The sequence below is a fragment of the Acanthaster planci genome, linkage group LG13, assembly GCF_054643075.1.
Source record: "Acanthaster planci isolate LZ-2023a linkage group LG13, COTS_SCS, whole genome shotgun sequence".
Lineage (NCBI taxonomy): Eukaryota > Metazoa > Echinodermata > Asteroidea > Valvatida > Acanthasteridae > Acanthaster > Acanthaster planci.
Window position 1 is genome coordinate 1,954,870 of NC_141789.1, and position 20,194 is coordinate 1,975,063.

Consider the following 20,194-nt stretch of genomic DNA (forward strand, 5'->3'; position numbering starts at 1 on the left):
TCACACGCCATCTTTAAATTAAATGAGTCTGCTTAACTTTATGTCACGTCACTTGACCCAGGCCCGCAGACGGCTGTTCTATTCGCTTCCACTTCAATAAAAAAGAGAAAAAGAACGCGTCGTAAATTCATCTGCACGTAGCGCTCATTCCGCGAGACTGCACTGAGTTGCATATTAGATAGGCCTATGTCTTCACATAGCGAGACGCATACGCTATGAAGTGGGGGGTCTTTGTGGGATGAATGAACGGGCCATGTCTTCATGTAGGATTGACTCCGAGAAACATTTGATGAAAACTTACGAATGACTGAAGTTAGGAATGTGCTACGGAGTAGCAGTAGCGGAAGGGCAGGTCGCAGCAAAAACGCAACCGCGTCGCGCGTGCAGTGGTACGCAATGCGCTGTGTACAAAGCTTGTAAATAATGTGAATGGTCATTGCACGCTTGCTACGGACTGACTGCGTAGTGTGTGTAATAGAAATAACGTGTACGCTGTAATCTACATGGAACTTAGGCCTGCGTGACACTACCTTTTCCGATTTCGTGCAAAAACATAGCTCTTTTACATCTCATATCCCCCCATTTTGACAGCTTGATGAGGGGCAAAAAAATCTAACTGCATTTCATGTGGACTGAATTCATCAACCCAACACGAAAAAGTACACTTTCTGTGTGGAAAAACGAAGGGGGCAGAATTACCTGGAGGGGGACTGATTTACCGGGCCGGGGGGACACTTTTACCTAGGTAATTCTGTCCCCCGGACATTTTTAGCGGGGGGGGGACAGATTTACCGTCTACACCGGCCAAGTCTGAAGCCTGCCCCCGAGCTATACGGCCATTGTCAGCACGTCCTCACGCATTTTCAATGGGCAAAGACCTTGACCTAGCTCCAGACACGTGATTCGGACGCGGCCATGAATAACGGACAAGAGATTTTCCGGTTGCACGCAGCTGGGGCGCGATGATTTTGAAAGCAACTATACGACTTATTTCATAACCACCGAGGAATAATGTCAAAGACATCACACACCTTTGGTCAGATTGATATCGAGCTACAGAACAGTTCCTTTCCTGAAAACACTGTTCATTTTTGGAAGTCATAAACTTGAAGAACCCTGCTTCCACAGAAGCCTGATAGCGTAATACACCGGCGTAGTAATTTTCAACATGTACCCATCAGAGGGTTCCCTGGGCTCCTAAGCGCCCCCGCCCGGTCCCACCCCTTTAGGCAACTAAATATAATTATGCTACCGTTACTGAAGGCTCGCCCAAAAAAACAAATTGCAACCATCGTTTTTTTTCTTACGGTACAGTATGAATAAATATTAGCTCGGACTCTTTTACTGATTGTTTCTGTCTAAATCTTTCAGATTCATGCGGATAAAGGTCATGGACATCAGTTTTGCGCTAGTAATTGGAACCATGCAGACCACTGCGGTCAGAATATTTCTGGTACGATGCAACTGTTCCACTATCGTTGGCGCTCAACAACAATGTACAAACTCAAGGCAAAAAGGAAAGAGGACGTTAAGTTTGCGGTGACACGTGACGGTAATGACGTCACAAAAGTGTTTCAGACTGCGATCAAGGCATTTTTGGCTGGCCACCGACCGTCGCAAGAATGCCGATCGACGCGCCCAAAAGCTGCTGACATTAGACCGGATCGTCACGTGGCCGGATCATGGAGGCTCGTTCAACTCTACCGACTGTCTGCAACTGCCCTCAGACATGTCAATTTTGTTGTCTGAGACAATAGGTGCGTGCTCGCGCACCAATGAGATCTCGGCTATAAGAGGGTGCGGCTGGAGCCCACATCATTTTAGTCTACCGACGTGGGCAGAGCAGACGGTCTGGTTCGAATTCGTATTTGACTGATCAACATCAATCAGGTAAGACTATGTCGAATTTGTACATCTGATCCCATTACAACTCATTGTAACGATGTGGTGGTGTCTTTTGACAGTTGGAAATGTTTAATTCTGGATTTTTGTCGAACTTTGTGAAAATTGCTCTCATGTACTCTAATTCTTAAAACCTCCCAGACTCGTCTGCTTGTGAATTTTACCGTGAAGCTTAATCGTTTTCGGTACGTAAATCATGTTCAAAACGGACAATAAACGCTGATTTAAATTGATTTAAATTAACTTGCCTCAACCACTTGTATACGGCCACATCGCTGTTGCCTTTAGCGCTACAAATCCAAAATGGGTGAGGTTCGACAAGGAAAAAAAATCAATGAAATGTAAGTCAAGTAAACTCAACTTTTCAGCTTTGTTCTTTCAGAAAATCAAGATGTAGATTATACAAAGAGTCTTCTGACAATTGTGACCTGTCTCTACAAAATGAGACTAAAGTCGCATCCCACACTTTCCTATTTTGAGGGTTCAAAGTCTTCTTGAAATGGAGGTCAATTTTTGGGTTTTGTAATATTTGGAAACAGTAACCCACCTCCTATTTAATTCCAAATATTTTGCAGAATCACATATTTAAAAATGTCATTTTCTCATCAATTTTGACGATAGTATTATTTGTGCCTGGTCGGAAATGTTGAAACAATGTCGGGAACAAAGACGAAAAGCTGCCGGAATAATGCCACATTGTCAACTTATACTTTTACCCAAAGTGTTCCATGTACATGCCATTGGAAAGCTCTCTTTCTGCTGAATTAAAAAATACCAGTATCTCAGTTTTAAAAAATTCCAACTTTTGGCTCATTTGTGATGACAGGTCACAATTTCCCTTGTTAGGTTCTTTCATGCCACCTAAAAAAATAATGAGACCTCAAAATTTCATCGAAATGTTCAGCTGGTTTTAACATTTTTATTCCCCTAGATCTTATACAACTTTGACTCATAACCGTAAACATTTCCAAAGAAATAATAACATTGAGAATACAGGTGTTCATTTTGTCCATCCATGTATACTCTCGAATCTTGCCGCGGCAATACACTGATTTTGGCTCACAACAGTGGAGAGACGAATGCTCGAAAACAAAAAGGAAATAATCTTCGCAAAAGTGCGGACAACATTGCGTTGAATCAAAGACAGGGTCAGATGAACAGATTCCATTTTGCTGGTAATAACTTGACACAAACTAGTTTAAATGACGTGATAGTTTGCTAGACGTTGACTCAAAGCCTAGTTTTTTACGTAATGCTCTGGCGCCTTCGCGCACCCGGCAAAATGATCGTGTTTTTTGCCAACACAGGGGATTGAAATAGGTGGCTATTTCTTACAGTAGTGTTGTAAAGCTGACCGACGTCCGACGTCCATAAAATTCTCAATCTTTCAACCGATGCAAAATTGAGGACTGCTAGGGTTATTTCGAGCGTTTTTCTATTCGATCAAAATTGATAAAGAAGACTCTGGGCACTCGTGATACAAGAAGTTTTTATTTCTCTCAAGTGTTCACAATGGTCAAATTCGACAACCTTTATGCCGTTTTATTTTATAGGGGTTCAGTAATGCCTTTGAGTTCTCGTCTGCTATTTTACTTATTTCCAGACACACACAATAGAAAAGGTAAAATTTGCGAAATTTGGTCCGAGTGATTAGATGTATCGGAGGGATATGGTTTCACTTGAACAGCGCTGGGTGTTTGGCACGGCTCCAGGGCCCATTGTTGAACATGACTACCTGCAGTTTTGCACGTAGACTCATTGCAACTGGACCCCAAATGACGGGTCCAGTAGTCCCAGTGCGCTTGCGCGACCGTCTGCCAGCGCTGGATGGTCGGAAGTTTCTACCACTTATTTCATACCGCGTTGAATTGCAGCGCTGTGATTGGCCCAATTTTGAGGGTCCAGAATTTCTAAGGTCAGTGACGGGGAAGTATATCGCCTGAGCAAACCGTGAGGAGAATCAAGATTAAAGGAAGTGGAGCACTGGGGAATTGAGGAAGTGGTTCAGTGTGAGCAGGAAATTCAGGCCAGTTTAAGCCCCTGGGATTTTTTTCAATTTTTGTGTTTATTTTCTTCCCTGTAATTTCGATGAAATGCACTTTATATTCCGTTCAAGTGGAAACCATGAGGAAACGAAAGTTTCTCAGCGGTTTTGTTTAATGCGAAAATTACAGAATACGCAAAGTACTTCCCCGTCGTCTGCTTTTGGGGAATAAAAGAACTTTGTAACAATAATTGTATCAATTGCTGCTTTTTTGTTCCGGTTGGCTGAAATCCACTCACATGGGATTTACTGGACATTATAGATTAGGGCCTGGAGTTTGGGTCCGCGTAAATTTGACTAGCGCCAGAACATCAAGCAGGGCCCAGAGCTCCCAGTGGGATACTTTACCCACTTTTTGACTGGTTGCAGCGCCCTCACATAAAAAGAACAGTGAACAGCGACTAAATACTGAATCATACATGCATAAGGGAAACCGAAAGTATTCATTCAATTGACAAATTGCTTGCTTGTTATATGAATAGTTTATGAGCTAGTGGTTAAATAAAACCAAAACACGGCCGGTCATAAAACCCCCGAAACTGAGTTTCTTTTCTTGTTTCACATTAATTGGACGTAGCTGTGTTTTAAAATACTTGGACTAGCATAATTGGTCACTCCTGAACGTCCATGACCCCCTCAGGTCGCTCTGAGTGTACTGAGCAGGTCCCTATTTCCCCTTGGCCTTCGGCCACGGTAGACTGGGATCAGGCACAGTCCTTCAGGGAGTATAGGCCTGCTCTATAGTGACCTCACTGCCAGTCCATGTATTGTAAAAAGTTTGCGCAGAGCAAAACAGCCTTCAAATATCCTAAAAATGGGTGCTCATGTAATATGGAAAGGTGTGAATGTACTTATTCTTTGCAAACAAAGTAAATGAGCAAAAACGAAAACAAAACACACACGCAAACAAAAAGCCCCCCTCCCAAAAAAAAGAGAAAAGCGAAAGTCAACGAAAGGAGACAAAGGAAACAAAACGAATGTGTAAGTACGCTGACAAATGTCGCCTCTTTCTGCTTCTGTAACTGGAGTAATTATAATCGTCAGATATAAAAGCGTTGCTCGGAATTTGGAAGGTACTTTTGCTCGTCCCTTTCTCCCCCACCTGATACTTTCCAGAATGGACAGCTCCGAATAACAGAATTATAGGTTCCCAAGTTGATCCGTTGATCAATCCCAGTTGCCACTGAAGTGGTACTTAGTTGATTTTTTGTTCGGGTGGAGGTACACAGAAAAAAAATCTATCAGAGTAAGAAAGTAAAATACCACGTGACGTACACTTACCCAATCAAGATACAATATCTTTGGCAGAGGTTTTTCAGTTATTGTTAAGAATCCATGCTTATTATGCGGGCCTGTCTGAGAAAAAAAATTGGTTGTTGCACTTTACAGGGTTGCTGCCGTGTCTACAGTTGGAGGAAAGTCTACCCGTGGTTAAAATACGCAATGAAGGTCTTCGTAGTCGCCATCCTTATGACCTGCATTGGCAAGTCTCCTTTGCAATTCCTTACTGGCTGGAGGGTAGGCTAAACTCATGGACGTTACGGGGGGGGGAATCCTGAAATAAAACCGGGGACAAAAAAGAAAGAAGAGAAGAAAATGAAACGGGAACAGGGGGAAGGAGGACGAAAAGCCAGTTTTTTTTTAACCAAAGCCAAGAAGAAGCAGTTCGCAAAGCAGGAAAATTATTGACAAATTTCGCGTGTGAGGTTTTTACTTTTCATTTTCAGCGTTGGTGGTTTGTTCATTTTTCCTTGACACTTTTTCTTGCAGGAGGCATCATGGGACTCCAGTGTTACACTTGTGCCTCGACAACGTCCGAGGCCTGCGCGGACCCCTTCAATGCTGAGGGCACCGGCGTCCTGACACTTAACTGCACCAGCGGGCAGGATGTCTGCCAGGTACATACGCGCTAATTCAGTGCATACGCGCAGCTATCAGGATTATCCACAAGGCTGTGACCACACAACGCCCGCCACCTGTTTCGCAACGTCCCAGTTGGGATGGAGCGTAACATTTATGTTATTCAAAAGAGAACAAAAACAAAAAGACAAGCAACCCACAAAACAAAGGAACAATGAAAACTATGGCAGCTGTACTTCTCAGCCAACGTTTGTCAAAATATCATTTGCCCACACTATCGGGCAATTTTTCAAATTGGCCAATTAATGAATTATCTTTTTGAGTTCCTCGGACTCTGAAGCCCCACAAATTTTGGCAAATATTTTCACTTCTCTTGTACTGAATCCGTTTACCTTTCTCCTCATTTTCCTTCCTCTTGTATCGGTTTTATGTTCCCCACAGAAATCCTCCAACATGGCCAGCGGGGTGGGTGTGGTCTCCAGGAGCTGTGCCTCGCAGTCTCTTTGCCAGGATGCCAGCGGGTGTCAAACCACCAGTGCTGGCGGCGCCTCCGTCACCAATTGCTGCTGCGGCGATAATCTCTGCAACGGAGCCGGGTCGCTGGCTGCCAGTGCCTTCGCTACCGTGGCCGTCATCGTCACGGCGGCGGTCTTTTCTCTGTAGCTCGCAAGAGACCGCATGAGACGTTCTGCACCGAGGTTGGCTCAGTGCAGCGTTAGCCTTGTATTTCTTGAAATATTCGAGACAAGTGCAAACCATGGCTTTCAATCGTGTCTTTCTGGCGTGTGAACGTGACATCTCGCGTGCTCGCTGGGGCGTTTTGTGTCTTGGTACATCAGAATGATGATATGATTAAGGTCCATGCACTCGATCAGAAATATCTGCTTTATTTTGGGGAAAAAAGTGGATCACAGAGCACTTAGTTTAATTAAATATGATCCAGTCGAGACTGAGTAAACACTATGAAGTCTTTAATGCATGTAAATAGCATATAAAAAGATCTGATATTTATGATGTCATAACTCCAATCAGAAAATGAGCTGGGGTTTAGATACCGTTGATAAGGCGATCTTGATTGGGAAATACAAACCAACGACAAGAAAGTTTCTTTGCCCTGACTAGTCCCCTTTCACCTTTCAAATTTTGAACGCAAACCAACTTCAGCCATTAGTGTCTGGTTTTTTAAGTTATGCACCGAATCGAGACTTCACGCAGCTTCCAGTTCACGAAATGAACACAGGTGCCTTGCGTATTCAGATGTGTTGATTGAGATACTTGCATCCACCTGAAGTATTAGACAAGGTTTAAATCATCCCCCTGATACGAGAATCATTGCCGTTTTTGTTTTTATATCAACGGAGGAGGTCATTGGGAAAACGAATAAAGATAATTATCAATGCATAGACGGCAGCCAGGTTGGTTGAGTTGTTGACACATGAATAAAATGATGATCGGGTACAATAAAGATGCATTTTCTGTAATCATGTAGTTGAGTCAAGTTCCTTATGCCAGCCCTCACCCACTTCTCGTCATACATGCATACCGACATATCCGGGAAGATCGGGTGACCGCAAACGTTAGATCCGGCTACCCCACAGCTCCTTTTGAAGAAGCCGGCCATCCACTGGGCTTCAGAAGCTCTGTGTCACATATCCTATTACAATTGTATTGCTCGAGAAATGAATCTGTGTCAAGTTGCCGATCGTCCGCGAAAAGTCCATTTCCAAAGCAAGGTTGGCAAACGTATCCTGCTGAATTTACGTGTCCTTGTGTGTGTGGCCGGGGGGTATCCTTTTTGTTTCTGGCGGTCTGTGTCTGCCCTAGCAGGACCAAGAGAGGGCGCAAGTTCACTGCACTTTGCTGATTTCACGACCGACTATGAAATGCACGCGTAGCAGTTGCGTCCTTGCTATCAACAAAATGAGCACTCCCAACCAACATGACTCTTTTCAACCGATGGGGGGGGGTCTCTTCTGCTCAAGATGAATACAATTAGAAATAATGGACCTCTTTTGCCGTCTTTTTAAAAGCTTTTTATAAAAACAATCTTCTCCCCAATGTCAACTTGGGTCTGGGGTGTCTCCCACAACTACCCAACTAACCTGCAGATTCATAAAAGGAAAAAAAAGACATTTGAACACTGAACAGTCGGCCCACTTCATAATCATGCTAAACTTGATTACATTCAAAATAATGAACGCTGTAGACATAGAATCAAGTCACCTTGGGACGCATTTATGTTCAACTATATAATTATTTAAAGAGCACCTCACTAACGAAAACATGTTTCCTCTGATTTCATCAATACGAATAAATGTGGAAATCGAACGCAGAGTCATTTGTCTTCAGAGCTCAACTAAAACAAGCTTAAAAGGGTTTGTTTCTCTTCATGCCAAGATGAGAATTCTGAATGTAGATTGCGTCATTCTGAGAAAACAGAAAAAACAAGGGGAATTACCCTCGCCCTGTGTTCATAGTGGATAAACCCTTGTGCATGTCAAACAGTATATTGTAAACAGTAAACTGTTTGGCATGCATAAAGGGTTTCCTTAGAGGTACTCTGTGATACAATATGCTGACCTGAACGAAATATTTTGCTCGTCCCACAAAGAACAAGGTCGCCGTCGTTTTATTATGTTTCTCAGGATAGTCCGGCAGCCAAGTGCACCTTTTTTTCCCTGAACTTTTTTTTCCTAAAAAGTGCAACTTTTTTTCCCTGAACTGTGGTTTGGAGGATATATAATTTCTTTTTGACAAATTTCTATTCTGAAGACAGTAGACAGCCAGAATCTGCATGATGACGTTTGATGACGTTTGGGCCTTTCGAGATATTAGTGAAAATTTCCTTCAACTTTTTTGATTATTAATCCAAGAGATGTGAAACTTTTGCCAACTATTGGTGGGGCTCTTTGAAACATTTGCAAAATTGAAACTTTCTCAAAGATTTTCATATAAATAAAAAAACTAATGAAAACGAAATGAAAAACTGTTTTATCGCGTAAAATCTCTTTTTTTGTTTAAAACTTTAAAGTTTACTTTACTTTAATCTTTAAAGTTTTAAAAGAGTGACCAAATTCATTGGTCTGTTGTTGTCTGGACAGTGTGTGTCAGCCAAAGTCAAGTGGGTCTGGGTACGCACACACGCAAACATACATTATTGTGAATGCAAAATATCTGATCAATGATCAATAATCGAACTACTCTGCCAGCTGTTGTCAGGGAAGGCTAACTGTTGAAAGACTTGCAAGCACGTAATGGCATGCACAGTTTTGGAGTCACACCAAGTCTTATAATGAACTGCTTCAGTTCTGGAAATTGGCTTGAATTGCAACAGCGAAGAAAATAAACCTTCACCTATAAACTTAATGGATGGGGGGGGGTATGTGGTGGCGTGGCACAGGTTGTTTCGACAACTTTGATGCCGACATATCATCTAAGATTGGATAACTCTTGTATCAGAAAACATGGCATGGCAAAACCAATTGAATACGGCATACTGGAACATGCAGAACATTACCAGGCATGCCAGGGGTTTAGAAATTCAGAACGTCGAAAGAGAAAAGCTCTGAAGTCTGTGTTGCCCTTAAAAATGGTCGCATATTAGAGTAATTGCAACCCATAAGGCGATGCAAAGGGGTTTGTCCTTTCAAAATGCACTCCCCTAAAGAAACTTCCCCAAATTTAATGGGTGTAATACCATGCTCAATTGAGAACAAAGTCAAACACACAAAGCAAAAGCTTCCTTTCGACCATCTCTGGACCGGACACAATACAGAGATGGCAGGTTTTGGTGAGTTAATGGTTGATAGGTCAATCTGCACGACAACCCACCACGTTCACATGTGATCAGATATCGTACAGAGCTTGTCCGGCGGAAGTCAATGTGACTCATATCCAGATGGGACCATTTGTCAGCTAAACTTAAATTTGCTTACTCTTTCGCTTTTGAAGGACTTTTCTGTGACACAGTAAACCTTTGTCCGAATGTATGTTGAAATAAAGTTTTGGATAGTGAAGCAACAAGACCAGTCATACTTACAAGAACAGTTTTCATTTCAAAGATCAGTCTGTTGCTGCACCAAAGAATTCTTCCTTCTTTTACTCAGAGATATAGTTCAATATAGCATTTTATTTTCAGTGAATACTCAATTTAGTTTAACGTTAGATAAAATAGTTGCCCTGCCCCCCTCAAGAAAAGCCCCTGTAACTCCATACGGTAAGTAACTATTCTTAGTCTTAAGATCTGTTGTGGTCTTTAGAGAGTTGAATATCAATAAGAGTATGGCACTCTTGGTACGGCACTCTTACGTTAAAATGTGTACAGTGAATGGCTTATGCCACCGATTATCTCCTTTTTTAAGCCATGCGCCTGATAATAGTTCCCATGTCTCTTCTGAGAAATTTTGGCTTATTGCCACTTGTTATTGAACTGGAATAGGACAGCATTAGGAAATCTCACTTCATTTTGTTAAAATTGATAGAACTTGTTGATCTACCAGCCACTCCCCAGGCACGCCCAAAGCCACACCCTCGTTGCATTTTACCTCAGTTTTCCATTTGAAGGCTTTTTAATCCTTATTCATTTTAACATGTAAATATGAGACATCGGTTTTAAATTTTGTTAGCTTGTGTTTGTTTTTAACTGTACAAACGTAGTATGTATTGATAAAATATCGATACAAACAGACATAATCGATAACTAAAATTGCTCCACCCTAACAAGGTGTCATCATTCAAATTCTTCAAACGTGTGACCTCCTTGTGCTCAGAGTATGCAAAGAAACATTATATATCCAGGGTTCACCCCACTGGCTGCCGGACTATATGCTCGCACATCTATGGCTCATTATCGTTGGGAGGAGAGAAGCTTTCATATTGCAGCACCCAAACTTTGAAACTCTTTACCGGAATCTGTGAGACTATCGGAATCACTTGACACATTCAAGGACAGATTAAAATCATCTTTGCATAGACAGGCATTTGGTTATAATTTCCTCAACTTATCATTATTGGATGTCTTTGCTTATTAGCGCCATGAGCGCCGTTCGCGGCGGATACTGGCGCTCTATAAATGTTCATTATTAGTATTATTAATATCTTATTTTTGGGGGGGGTCGGGGAAGCTGGAGAAACAACCTTCTTTTGACTGATCATCAATTCCAAACACATACGGTCCGAAGTCCAGTTGGGAATCCAACCTTGCCTGGACTCGTTTTTGAGAGGAAATCGAACACTCTCCGAGATGTTTGTGACCGCATCCATGACTTATCTCTGTACGAAATGCAGATCGAAACTTTCATTCTGAAATTTTAAGCAAACTGCGATTTTGCGAAACAAGACAAAAGCGAAAGTAATTCACTTCGCTTTATCCACTTTTCGGTCAGCCTTGCAACCCGGAAATAAACGCACAATTTCACAACAATCTGCCTTCAGCTGGAAGGCCAAGAGGGACGCGTGTAAATTTCGTGTACAAACCGTGAAGCGCTTGTGTACGCGATGGGTCCAACAAAACTTCCCGGAACTTCGGCGTTCAATCTGCCGGTGTGGGCATACACCTGCGAAACCCACTATCCAGAAGTTTCATTACAAGGTTACTTGGACGAGGAAGTGGAAATGGTGAGCCCTCATGGGTTCACGGCAAACAAAATTGGACACAAAATTGGACACAAAGGTCTCGCCCGTATCAGTTTTACCATTTGTAAGAAATAGTGATTCGGTTTTTCTTTCAGTGCACTTAGGCAAAAGGGTACCACTGGAAGTAAAGGGCAAGAAATGCCGGATATTTACAGTAAGTGGAAATGATTAGGAAGTGATACAGTTGAGAAAAGTTAAAACAATACCCTAAATTGAATTAATTAAAACAAAGAAAAAAAACCCAAGTTGACAGCAATTCAAGGTGGTCAATACATGTAACATACCAAAACTAAACGTCCCATTTTTTATAAATGAAGAGTTAGAAAGAAAGAAATAGAAAGAAAGAAAGAAAGAAAGGAAGAGAGTTTTCTCCTCTATCCTGTATCGTATTCATTATAATTTGATAGAAAGTTCGAGAACGATTCATGCCGATGAATGAAAGATCTTAGTTTTAAAAGTTACACCTATAGGCCTAAATGAAAAAATGAGAAATATATGGATCAGAAATTTGTCGTTAGAACATTAAAAAGAATTTTAGATTCATCGATGCGGAATATTCACTTTGAGTTTAGAATAAATAAAATAGCAGGGGTCTGACAGAAATGGAGCAATACCCTCACAAAGAAGACACGAACTTAGATTTCTAGGTACTTTCGATGAAGGAAAAGTGATTTAAGGGAGTCTTTTCCATCAATTTTTCAAAAGAACATTATTAAAGGCAGTAACCGCGTGAACATTGGACGGTTCTCCTCAGATTTCCTCAACTTCTTCTCCAGCTTTGACCCTCAGTGAGCGCTGCTTTCCGGTGGAACGGAAACAGCCAACAAAATGCACCTCTGTGATGAGGATGTGGTATTTCGGTCAAGAACCATCGAGGCAATTCAAAACTGTCCTGTTCTTTCTATCCGGGACACAGCATGTCCTCAAGTTTTTCTAAGCAACTGTAAAATAAAGCATGCACGCATGCGTCACATGTGACGTGCTCCGGCCTGTTGAGATAAGGAGACAAGTCCTCTGCAATAATTGTTGGTAAATATACAACAAGAGCCTGTCTTTAAAGATGCCTATTTTTCTCAATTCAGGGTTGCTGCTGTCCTTGGCTGTTCTCTCGATCTTCCAAGCTTGTGGAAGTCATCACCCTTCTAACCCTCATTGGTAAACGTCGTTTCAATCATGCACTATCTTTACTGAAAAAAGGCTGAGAGATAGGTCCCTTTGGAGGAAAATCTTGAAGGCATTTTCTGGCTAGCAATTTTTACAATCAGTTCAAATATCGCTTTATCTGTAGAAGTTTGCCTTGAAGTTCAAACTTTGTTAAAACGCAAAATAAAAACATCCTATTTTAGGACAACATAACTCCTACCATTTCTTTCACCGATTTGGTTCATAAATAGATGTGCTGATTTACAATATCTCGTGATCACAAGATACTGATCTGATCCCAATTCGACCTCTATATCAGCTAAAACTTACGAAGTGCAGAAACTATGCGTTTCAGTTGTGGATGTATCTTATGGATTTTATTTACACCGAGTCCAAGGACTTCGTTCGGACATGGTCCTCTCTGGAAATCATAAACAGGTCAGATTAGAGAAGTTGCGGAAGAGCGATGGTGTGAAATCTGATCTCATTTTTCCTCACTAACTTTCGGCCCGGTATGCGTCCGTCCTCTCATATTTCAACCTTTTGTTGCATTATGGGCAACTCCGTATCCAACATCCCCAAGACATGTTGCTATTTTTTTGGAAGCTGGAAGCCTAACCAAAAAGTACCGTCACTACCACCACTTTTCTTAGGGGGATTTCCTTGGCGGATGAAAAAGACACACACACAAAATCATATTTTTCCCTGTGGCCAAACCTGTACAGACCACTGGGGGACCACAGGGGAACAAATGCACAATTTGCTTGAAAAGACCTCTGAATCGACTCCTTCTGGCACTCTATTGTTAAGTATTTCAGCTTGCTGCCATCGGGTGCTTCATCCCGCCCTCTCCCATAACATCCTGCCTACGCCCATGCAGCAAGGTATCCACATATGCATTGGCTGTTCATCGCGCAGGCTCGTGCTGATTTGTCCTGCGCTCCATGTTGTGACATACAGAGATAATCGCTGCGCCAAATGAGTGCCATTTTTTATGGCAACATAATTGCAAACACACAAATGAATTATCCTGAAAGATCTGGAGAAAAATGTAGACACGGCTAAAAAAAGGCAGCTGTTTACTCTCATCAAAATATATCAACTTCTACCTCACCAGCCCAGGCAAAAAAATGTCAAGGGAGGTCACAGAATGAGTCAAGTTTGAGAGGTAATCATAAAGTTACTCGTTGCAGCATCTTCTCACTGAGTTCCTCAGAGTATTTGCTCAGGTGAATGGACGATATTGTTTGTGTAGGACCATCTAATTTTAAACCCACAGGATCGATGAAGCTACTTAGCTTAATGAAGAAGGCCCACGGAAGTGTATCGTTCGGGAGTATGCGATATCAATTCTTCGTGGGGTTAGAAGCTAAACGTTGGTGCTATCACACTGTGCAGTTAACCACTGAGTTACATTTTGGCTCTGGAAGTGGCGGGCGAGCGACAGCGCCCTCGTCTGAATGTTCGATACCCATCCGGCAAACAACGCCACCTCTCCCTCCCCCCTCCTGCCAACGAAATCCAAAACAAAAGTAAACCCAACAAACTTCAAAATACGAAATATTACTTCTTAGGCACCATATAACCAGACATTATACAGGGGTGACGCAGTTGCTTCGTTCCTATATAGGGAACGAAATTCATTGTGTTTTATGAAGGATGGAGGCACCTGATTGTGACGAACAGCACGTCACGACATGTAACTAGACTGAAGAGGACTTAAGTTACCAATAATACACTGCCGAGAGGGGGGAGCTTTTTAACTCTAAGGTGAAGCCGAAATATCACATTACGTGGAAGTATTGTTAATTTCATTAAAATTAGTACGGCACTAGAAAAAATTATGTGAATTCGAGCTAAAAAGTACAACAATATCTGATTCCGGCTCGAGATCTTTTCAGGAGTTCAGTTGTCATATTCACGCTTATTACACAGTGGCGTTTGTTTCAGCTATTGACCATTTACACAGTTCCGCAATTTTTCCGAGTCTGGACCACTGATATCCCCCGGTTTTCTGCGCTTTGACGTTGGTGGCGCGAAAGATAGCAGACAGAGTAATGACAGCAGCAGCAGGGCGATCACTTTGTTTGGAGTAATGAACTAACTCCGCGCAGGTGGGCGTGTACGTTTAATACCTGCCTCTTTGATTGACAGATGTAACCTAATACTCAACCGCCTTCCGGCCAGGAAGGCACTTCGATGACCCACATTGGAAAGCCACGATTAAGTCACGTCAGCCCGACAGTCAAATATGTGTGGAAATGCATAAAAGTTGTACTTTTAACTCTCCAAAAACAGCATAAATTAAAAAAAACTGAATGACCTTAGAGAGAAACGTGTAAAGTCGTTGCGATGCCTCACATGACACATGGGATCCATCGAGCAAGCCAAACTTACAACGTGGTACGGTCGTAAACAGATTGCCCTCCCCCAATAAGTGACAAGGTAGGTTTAGCATTTCCATCCTCATATTTACACCTGAATTATAACCATATACCTTGCAGAGACACGACAGAATTGGTGCAGTGTTTGGTAATTTTTGTGGATTTGTTAACTCAAGGGCGTAAATCCACTGGGATAGGGTACATATCCCACTACATTTGGGGGAGGGGGGCTATTGAATTCCTCCACACACCCCCACTTTTTGTGGTCAGCAAAAATTAAGGTGGATTGTGAAGAACTTTTCAGACTTCCAAAGACTAAAATGCATTCAATCTCACTCCAAAAAGGGAACACAATTTTAGAAAGACATAAATACGTCAGCCAGAATACATAATACAGATATACGTTTTATCATGGGAGATTAACCTCATCATAGAGTCATATCGTGTCAACCCCCAGTTTTTAAATTTTCAAACCATCCCCACCTTTCCCCATTCCTATGTCCCCACTATCCAGCACAAATTCACGCCACTGGTCTACCTTAATATCGCTAGTTTTCTAGTCGTTTGGGTTCCCTCAGGGAGTGAGGCAATCTGCACTCTCCACCGGACATCGGCTTGCCAATTTGTTCAGGGACTGAAATGGCCTCTGCTTAATAGAGACAGGACTGCCCCCTTTCTCTGAAGGGGTGGAAATTTTTTCAGGGATAATGACAAAAAAAGGACAATCTTTTTGGACAAAATTCTGTTTTTACTCCCCGGGATCCAAGGTCATGTCATGTGCTGAATGTGTACACGCTTGTGCGTGGTAAAAAAATCCGATGAGGTCTACTTTTGGTGCACGAATAACGAAAGACAAAAACAGAACGACAAAAGTGGAACGGAGACAAAACAGTTCTGCAAAGTGAGAGGTTTTGACGATGACTCATTCTGTTATTTGTTGACGTAGTACAAATAGTACCGTGGGCAGCGGCGTATCTGGCTTTTGATGTCAAGGGGGAAAATTCAAACGCGAATACGGCTTTGGGCTCATTCAGCATGATGTTGAGGGAGAGAAAATATCCAAACCTTTATTTGGTGCTTATATTTGTTCAATAAATATACAGATTGTGCTACAAAAATCCGTCTAGAGGACAAGTTCCCCCCCCCGGCTGGATACGCCACTGACTGTAGATTCTACTGCAGAAGGTTGTGTGTGTATTTGCTACCTATTGCATTTTGCTGTTCCATTTACAGGATTTGTTCCAACGACATACCAGCAGCTCTCATCACCATGAAAATGCACCTGATCAACCTCATTTTTAGCCTTGTCGGTAAATATAAACATTAGTAGGTAAATTTTCAAGGTTGGGTTATCCAACAAGCACAATAGGAACTGTCCTGACGGCCTGCGAAATTTCTTTGCCAACAAGAAAAGAAAAACTCCAAACAAAACAAAATCCCAGAACCCCAAAACAGGAATAACGACACACACATTAACAGACTGAGTATCCTTTCTACAACAAAATTCAGGCTGTGTTATCCTCTGTTTAGATAGGGTTGAATCTGTTCACATTTCTATTTCTGTAATTTTCTATCTGCATGTAAGGGAATGTCGTGGGGCTAGAATGCTTCGATTGTGTCGACGGGGTATCGCCGGCTCTTGACACCGTAGCTTGCGCCGACCTGTTCAATCGAACCACCACCGACTCCAGGGTCAACAGGCGTCCCTGCCCGGCAGGATTTGATGCCTGCGCGGTTAGTTGCTCTCCACTGTGCGCTCTATTCGCGCACGGCCATTTTGAATCACGCTCCCCGAATCCAATTTCAGGGAAGGAACTTGACTATATTGTATTACTTACGTATGAGAAAAATCATTTGGATAATAAAGGTGACTTGACTTCTATCCATCATTCGAAACTCCACATCGGGGAAAAGGATGGTGAGCTATTGACATAGTTGTTAGGTTTTCAGAAAATACTCACAGGGATCGCCTTGCTTCCAAATCAAGATGGCCGCCTTTTACTAAGGCCAATTCTAGAATTGATGTACTGGTTGAATACACCCTGATCTATTTAGAGGCAATTCTACATAATTACACACTGATTTAAACCTATAATAAACAACACATCGGCTTGAATAATCCCTTTAATTAATAGATTTTAAAGAAATGAAGTAATCGATGCATTGCACCGTCCAAAGAAACTTAACTGGCCACAGGTACACAAGCCACAGGTATGCGATTAGTTGCTTGGAAGCAGTCCACGTTGAACGGAATACGGTTCTGTTTTACATTGTGTAATTCTCTTGCATTCGGTATGGATGAAACAATTTTTTGTCAGTTTCGGCTCCAAAAGGGGAAGGCTGTCGTCATATTCTAAATTGTTGCTACCCTGGTCAAGTTTCCCACTGAGTCAAAGGTGATATTAAAGGTCGGGATAGGAATGATAAAGTTTAATGACGATTTTGCATAATCATACTTGCTGTGGTTAGTTCTTCAAACAGTTTAATACTGGCGATTCACAATAGTGCGCCTCCAAGAATTTGCAACGAGTTGGCTAATCACAAATCTGTCGACCCAATGCGCATTTAAAAAGGGTCTACAGATTTCGCGCGATGTTATTGGCCAACGCGTTGCAAACTCTTGGAGGCGCACTATTGTGAATCGCCTGTATTCAACAATGAGCTCTGGCATTGCTGTAGTTTTGCAATAACAAAGACTTGAGGTAGTACTTATACTGATTAGAGATAAAATGATTATTGATTGCAAGATGAACACACAACTGATCAAACAACATGTTGAGATATTTGTATATCCATCGGTTAGATCTTTGGGTAACTGATAAAATAAATATCTATTTTGTGCCCCCAAACAGAAAGCGAAAGCCAGCGAGGGTAGTCTCACTGTGACAGCGAGAAAGTGTTACATGCGTTCCCACTGTCCGGTGAACGAGGAGTGCGCCTCCGCCGATTTTCAAGGTACGCGGGCGACGATCTGCTGCTGCCGCGAGAATCTGTGCAACGAAGCCGGGTTCCCAGCTGCGGACGTCATCATGTCTGTCACGGTCTTCATGGCAGTGGCCTTCACCCTGTAGAATGAGATGAGAAGCTGATCCAACAATCCAGCTCGATTTGTACTCCTTCAGTTTCAACTGTCGCTTCAGTTGATGTCATTCCACTGGGGCGGTGGGCTTGCGAAGCCACGTCTCCGGCCAGGGCTGATCTGCTGAGATCTCAGCCGATGAAAGGGGGCGCTCCTTCGGGACATGTTCCATTCACAGACATAAATAACCTTATTGCTGGGGAAATTGCTTTTGGTCCGGCTTGGGGCTCATAATTCAGCTGGATATATTTGCTACAAGCGGAACGAATCGGCTGTGCGCTCAATGCTGCCTTACAGAGAATGTTGCTGTTGAAAACTGTCGAGTGAAACATATCGACCGACTCTTTTACGATTTCCATCCCGACTAACAGTGTGCTATATATTTAAAATATATCTCCAGAGGCTGTGAAAACTGACAACTTGTGCTGTGGGCGCAAAATTGATCGGCAAAGCAAAAGCAAACTGTAAAAATGTGCAGTTCTTGCCTCATCAGGGAGTTCGCTCATTATTTTTTTAAGTAAAGGGGGGGGGGGCGGTGTCTTCACAGTGACCGAAATAATACAGCCTGACATAAGAAGGGTGACAGAAAATTAAAGGGACACGAATAAATCAAACGAGCTCTACTTTCTCTTTGTATGTTATTTTTTCCCAGCTAGTTGCGTTATAAATTTTAATTTCGTTACATGTATGTTTTCCATAGTCATCGCAATCTTTACACGAGGAATGATGAAATGTACAGTGAACAAAGGTACCCTCATCGGTTGGTGGCAGCAGACTTATCGAGCGCCCTCTACAAGCTAGGCGCCGACTAACAGTAAGAGGCGAGTCGTGAATATGCTTGTGTAGACGTCAACAGCGATCCTTATGTTGATTAATTCTAGGCAGCGCTGTGTGGCGCCGCATTAGTTCGGTGCACAAAGTGAAAGGACTAGACCCAGACCACACTTTGTCGAGAGAAAAAAAGAGAGTAAATTCAGCGGACTATTTTAGTCCCTTTTTTTAGTCCCGCAAATGGCTGGCGGACATGATATATCGTGCTGTGCCGTGGCCTCAACAAGCAAGAAATCTAGTTCGGTTGAATGCTGATGATTTGATGATTTTGCACATGTTTGGGCTTCAAGAACAGGTTGAAGAAACTCCAGTATTTCGAATAAAAGATACCGACAGCTGTTTATTAAAAAAAACGTCCGCCCTTCTGGTTTTCTTTGGGGGCATAGTTAGCTAAAGGAAATGATAACTTGCCATACCCTAGCTCCACCACACCCCATTCTCCTATTCTTTGCCTCCGAAGCTCCGAAGTTACAAAGTTACGGAGTCGGATTTGTTTTCCTTTTACCTTTTTTTTAGATGGGGGGGAGTTCATTCGAGCCCACAATTATAAACCCAGAAAATTTGAGAAATCTTGGCCAAGAACTGTCAGATCATGCGCTGGAATTAACTAATGCGTCCCATGAAAAAAAGACCAGTTCATTCCCACAGGTCTGTTCATTGTGCAAAGTTCATGACTGTTGATTCAAAAGTAAAGAGATAGAGCCCATGACCTCGTCAGCACCACAATAAAAATAGTAACTGTTACGAGATAAAAACTCAGTGTTCCAATCTCCTCTGTTTGTAATGTTGTAATATCGGGCCCAAGTTTTGAAATTTACGAACGCGTCATCTCATAATTCCAAAGACAAGTGCCTCTTAAAATGATCGGTGCTTCGCCGCTGCCTTTTAAGGTAAGAATCCGAGGGAGGCCCCTCCCATTTCGTTTCAAAAGTTGTACTTGAGTTGATTTCAAGTTGATTACACCGTCATTTGTTATCAGGTATATAGATGTGGGTGCATGGGTCAACACATCCCAGAAGCAACTTTGCACTGTTTCCTAAAATTTACGACATCATAAAGTGGAGGAAACTATTGCAGGCCTATCAATAGGACAGGTGTCGTTGCGAAAGCTCACTGCTATCTAGTATTGCTGTAATATCGCTTTCTTGCGGGCGCAAGGTAGGCCGACAGTTTCTACATTGTAGGCCTAAGCTTGAATTCTAACCATATCTTTATAATAGGACGTTTATTGTTCAATTAGTTTTGGGGTTTTGTGCTGTTTGGCCAGCTTCTGTCCCTTGATACGAACCAGTTTTTTGCGCCCTTAACACGATAGAA

The 20,194-nt window shown here is 42.3% G+C and overlaps 2 protein-coding genes across 2 annotated transcripts; both read left to right on the forward strand.

Moving 5' to 3' along the window:
• The first annotated feature begins 1,732 nt into the window (after window positions 1–1,732).
• LOC110977144 (uncharacterized) lies at window positions 1,733–7,287 on the forward strand. Its single transcript, XM_022231004.2, has 4 exons — window positions 1,733–1,890; window positions 5,336–5,429; window positions 5,717–5,844; window positions 6,248–7,287. Exons 2-4 carry the CDS (start codon window positions 5,390–5,392, stop codon window positions 6,467–6,469), a joined length of 390 nt encoding a protein of 129 aa, XP_022086696.2. The 5' UTR covers window positions 1,733–1,890; window positions 5,336–5,389; the 3' UTR covers window positions 6,470–7,287.
• A 7,506-nt stretch (window positions 7,288–14,793) lies between these two features.
• On the forward strand, window positions 14,794–19,784 carry LOC110977109 (uncharacterized). The gene is made up of 4 exons (XM_022230938.2): window positions 14,794–15,028; window positions 16,201–16,277; window positions 16,553–16,701; window positions 17,820–19,784. Exons 2-4 carry the CDS (start codon window positions 16,238–16,240, stop codon window positions 18,036–18,038), a joined length of 408 nt encoding a protein of 135 aa, XP_022086630.2. The 5' UTR covers window positions 14,794–15,028; window positions 16,201–16,237; the 3' UTR covers window positions 18,039–19,784.
• Window positions 19,785–20,194: the final 410 nt, after the last annotated feature.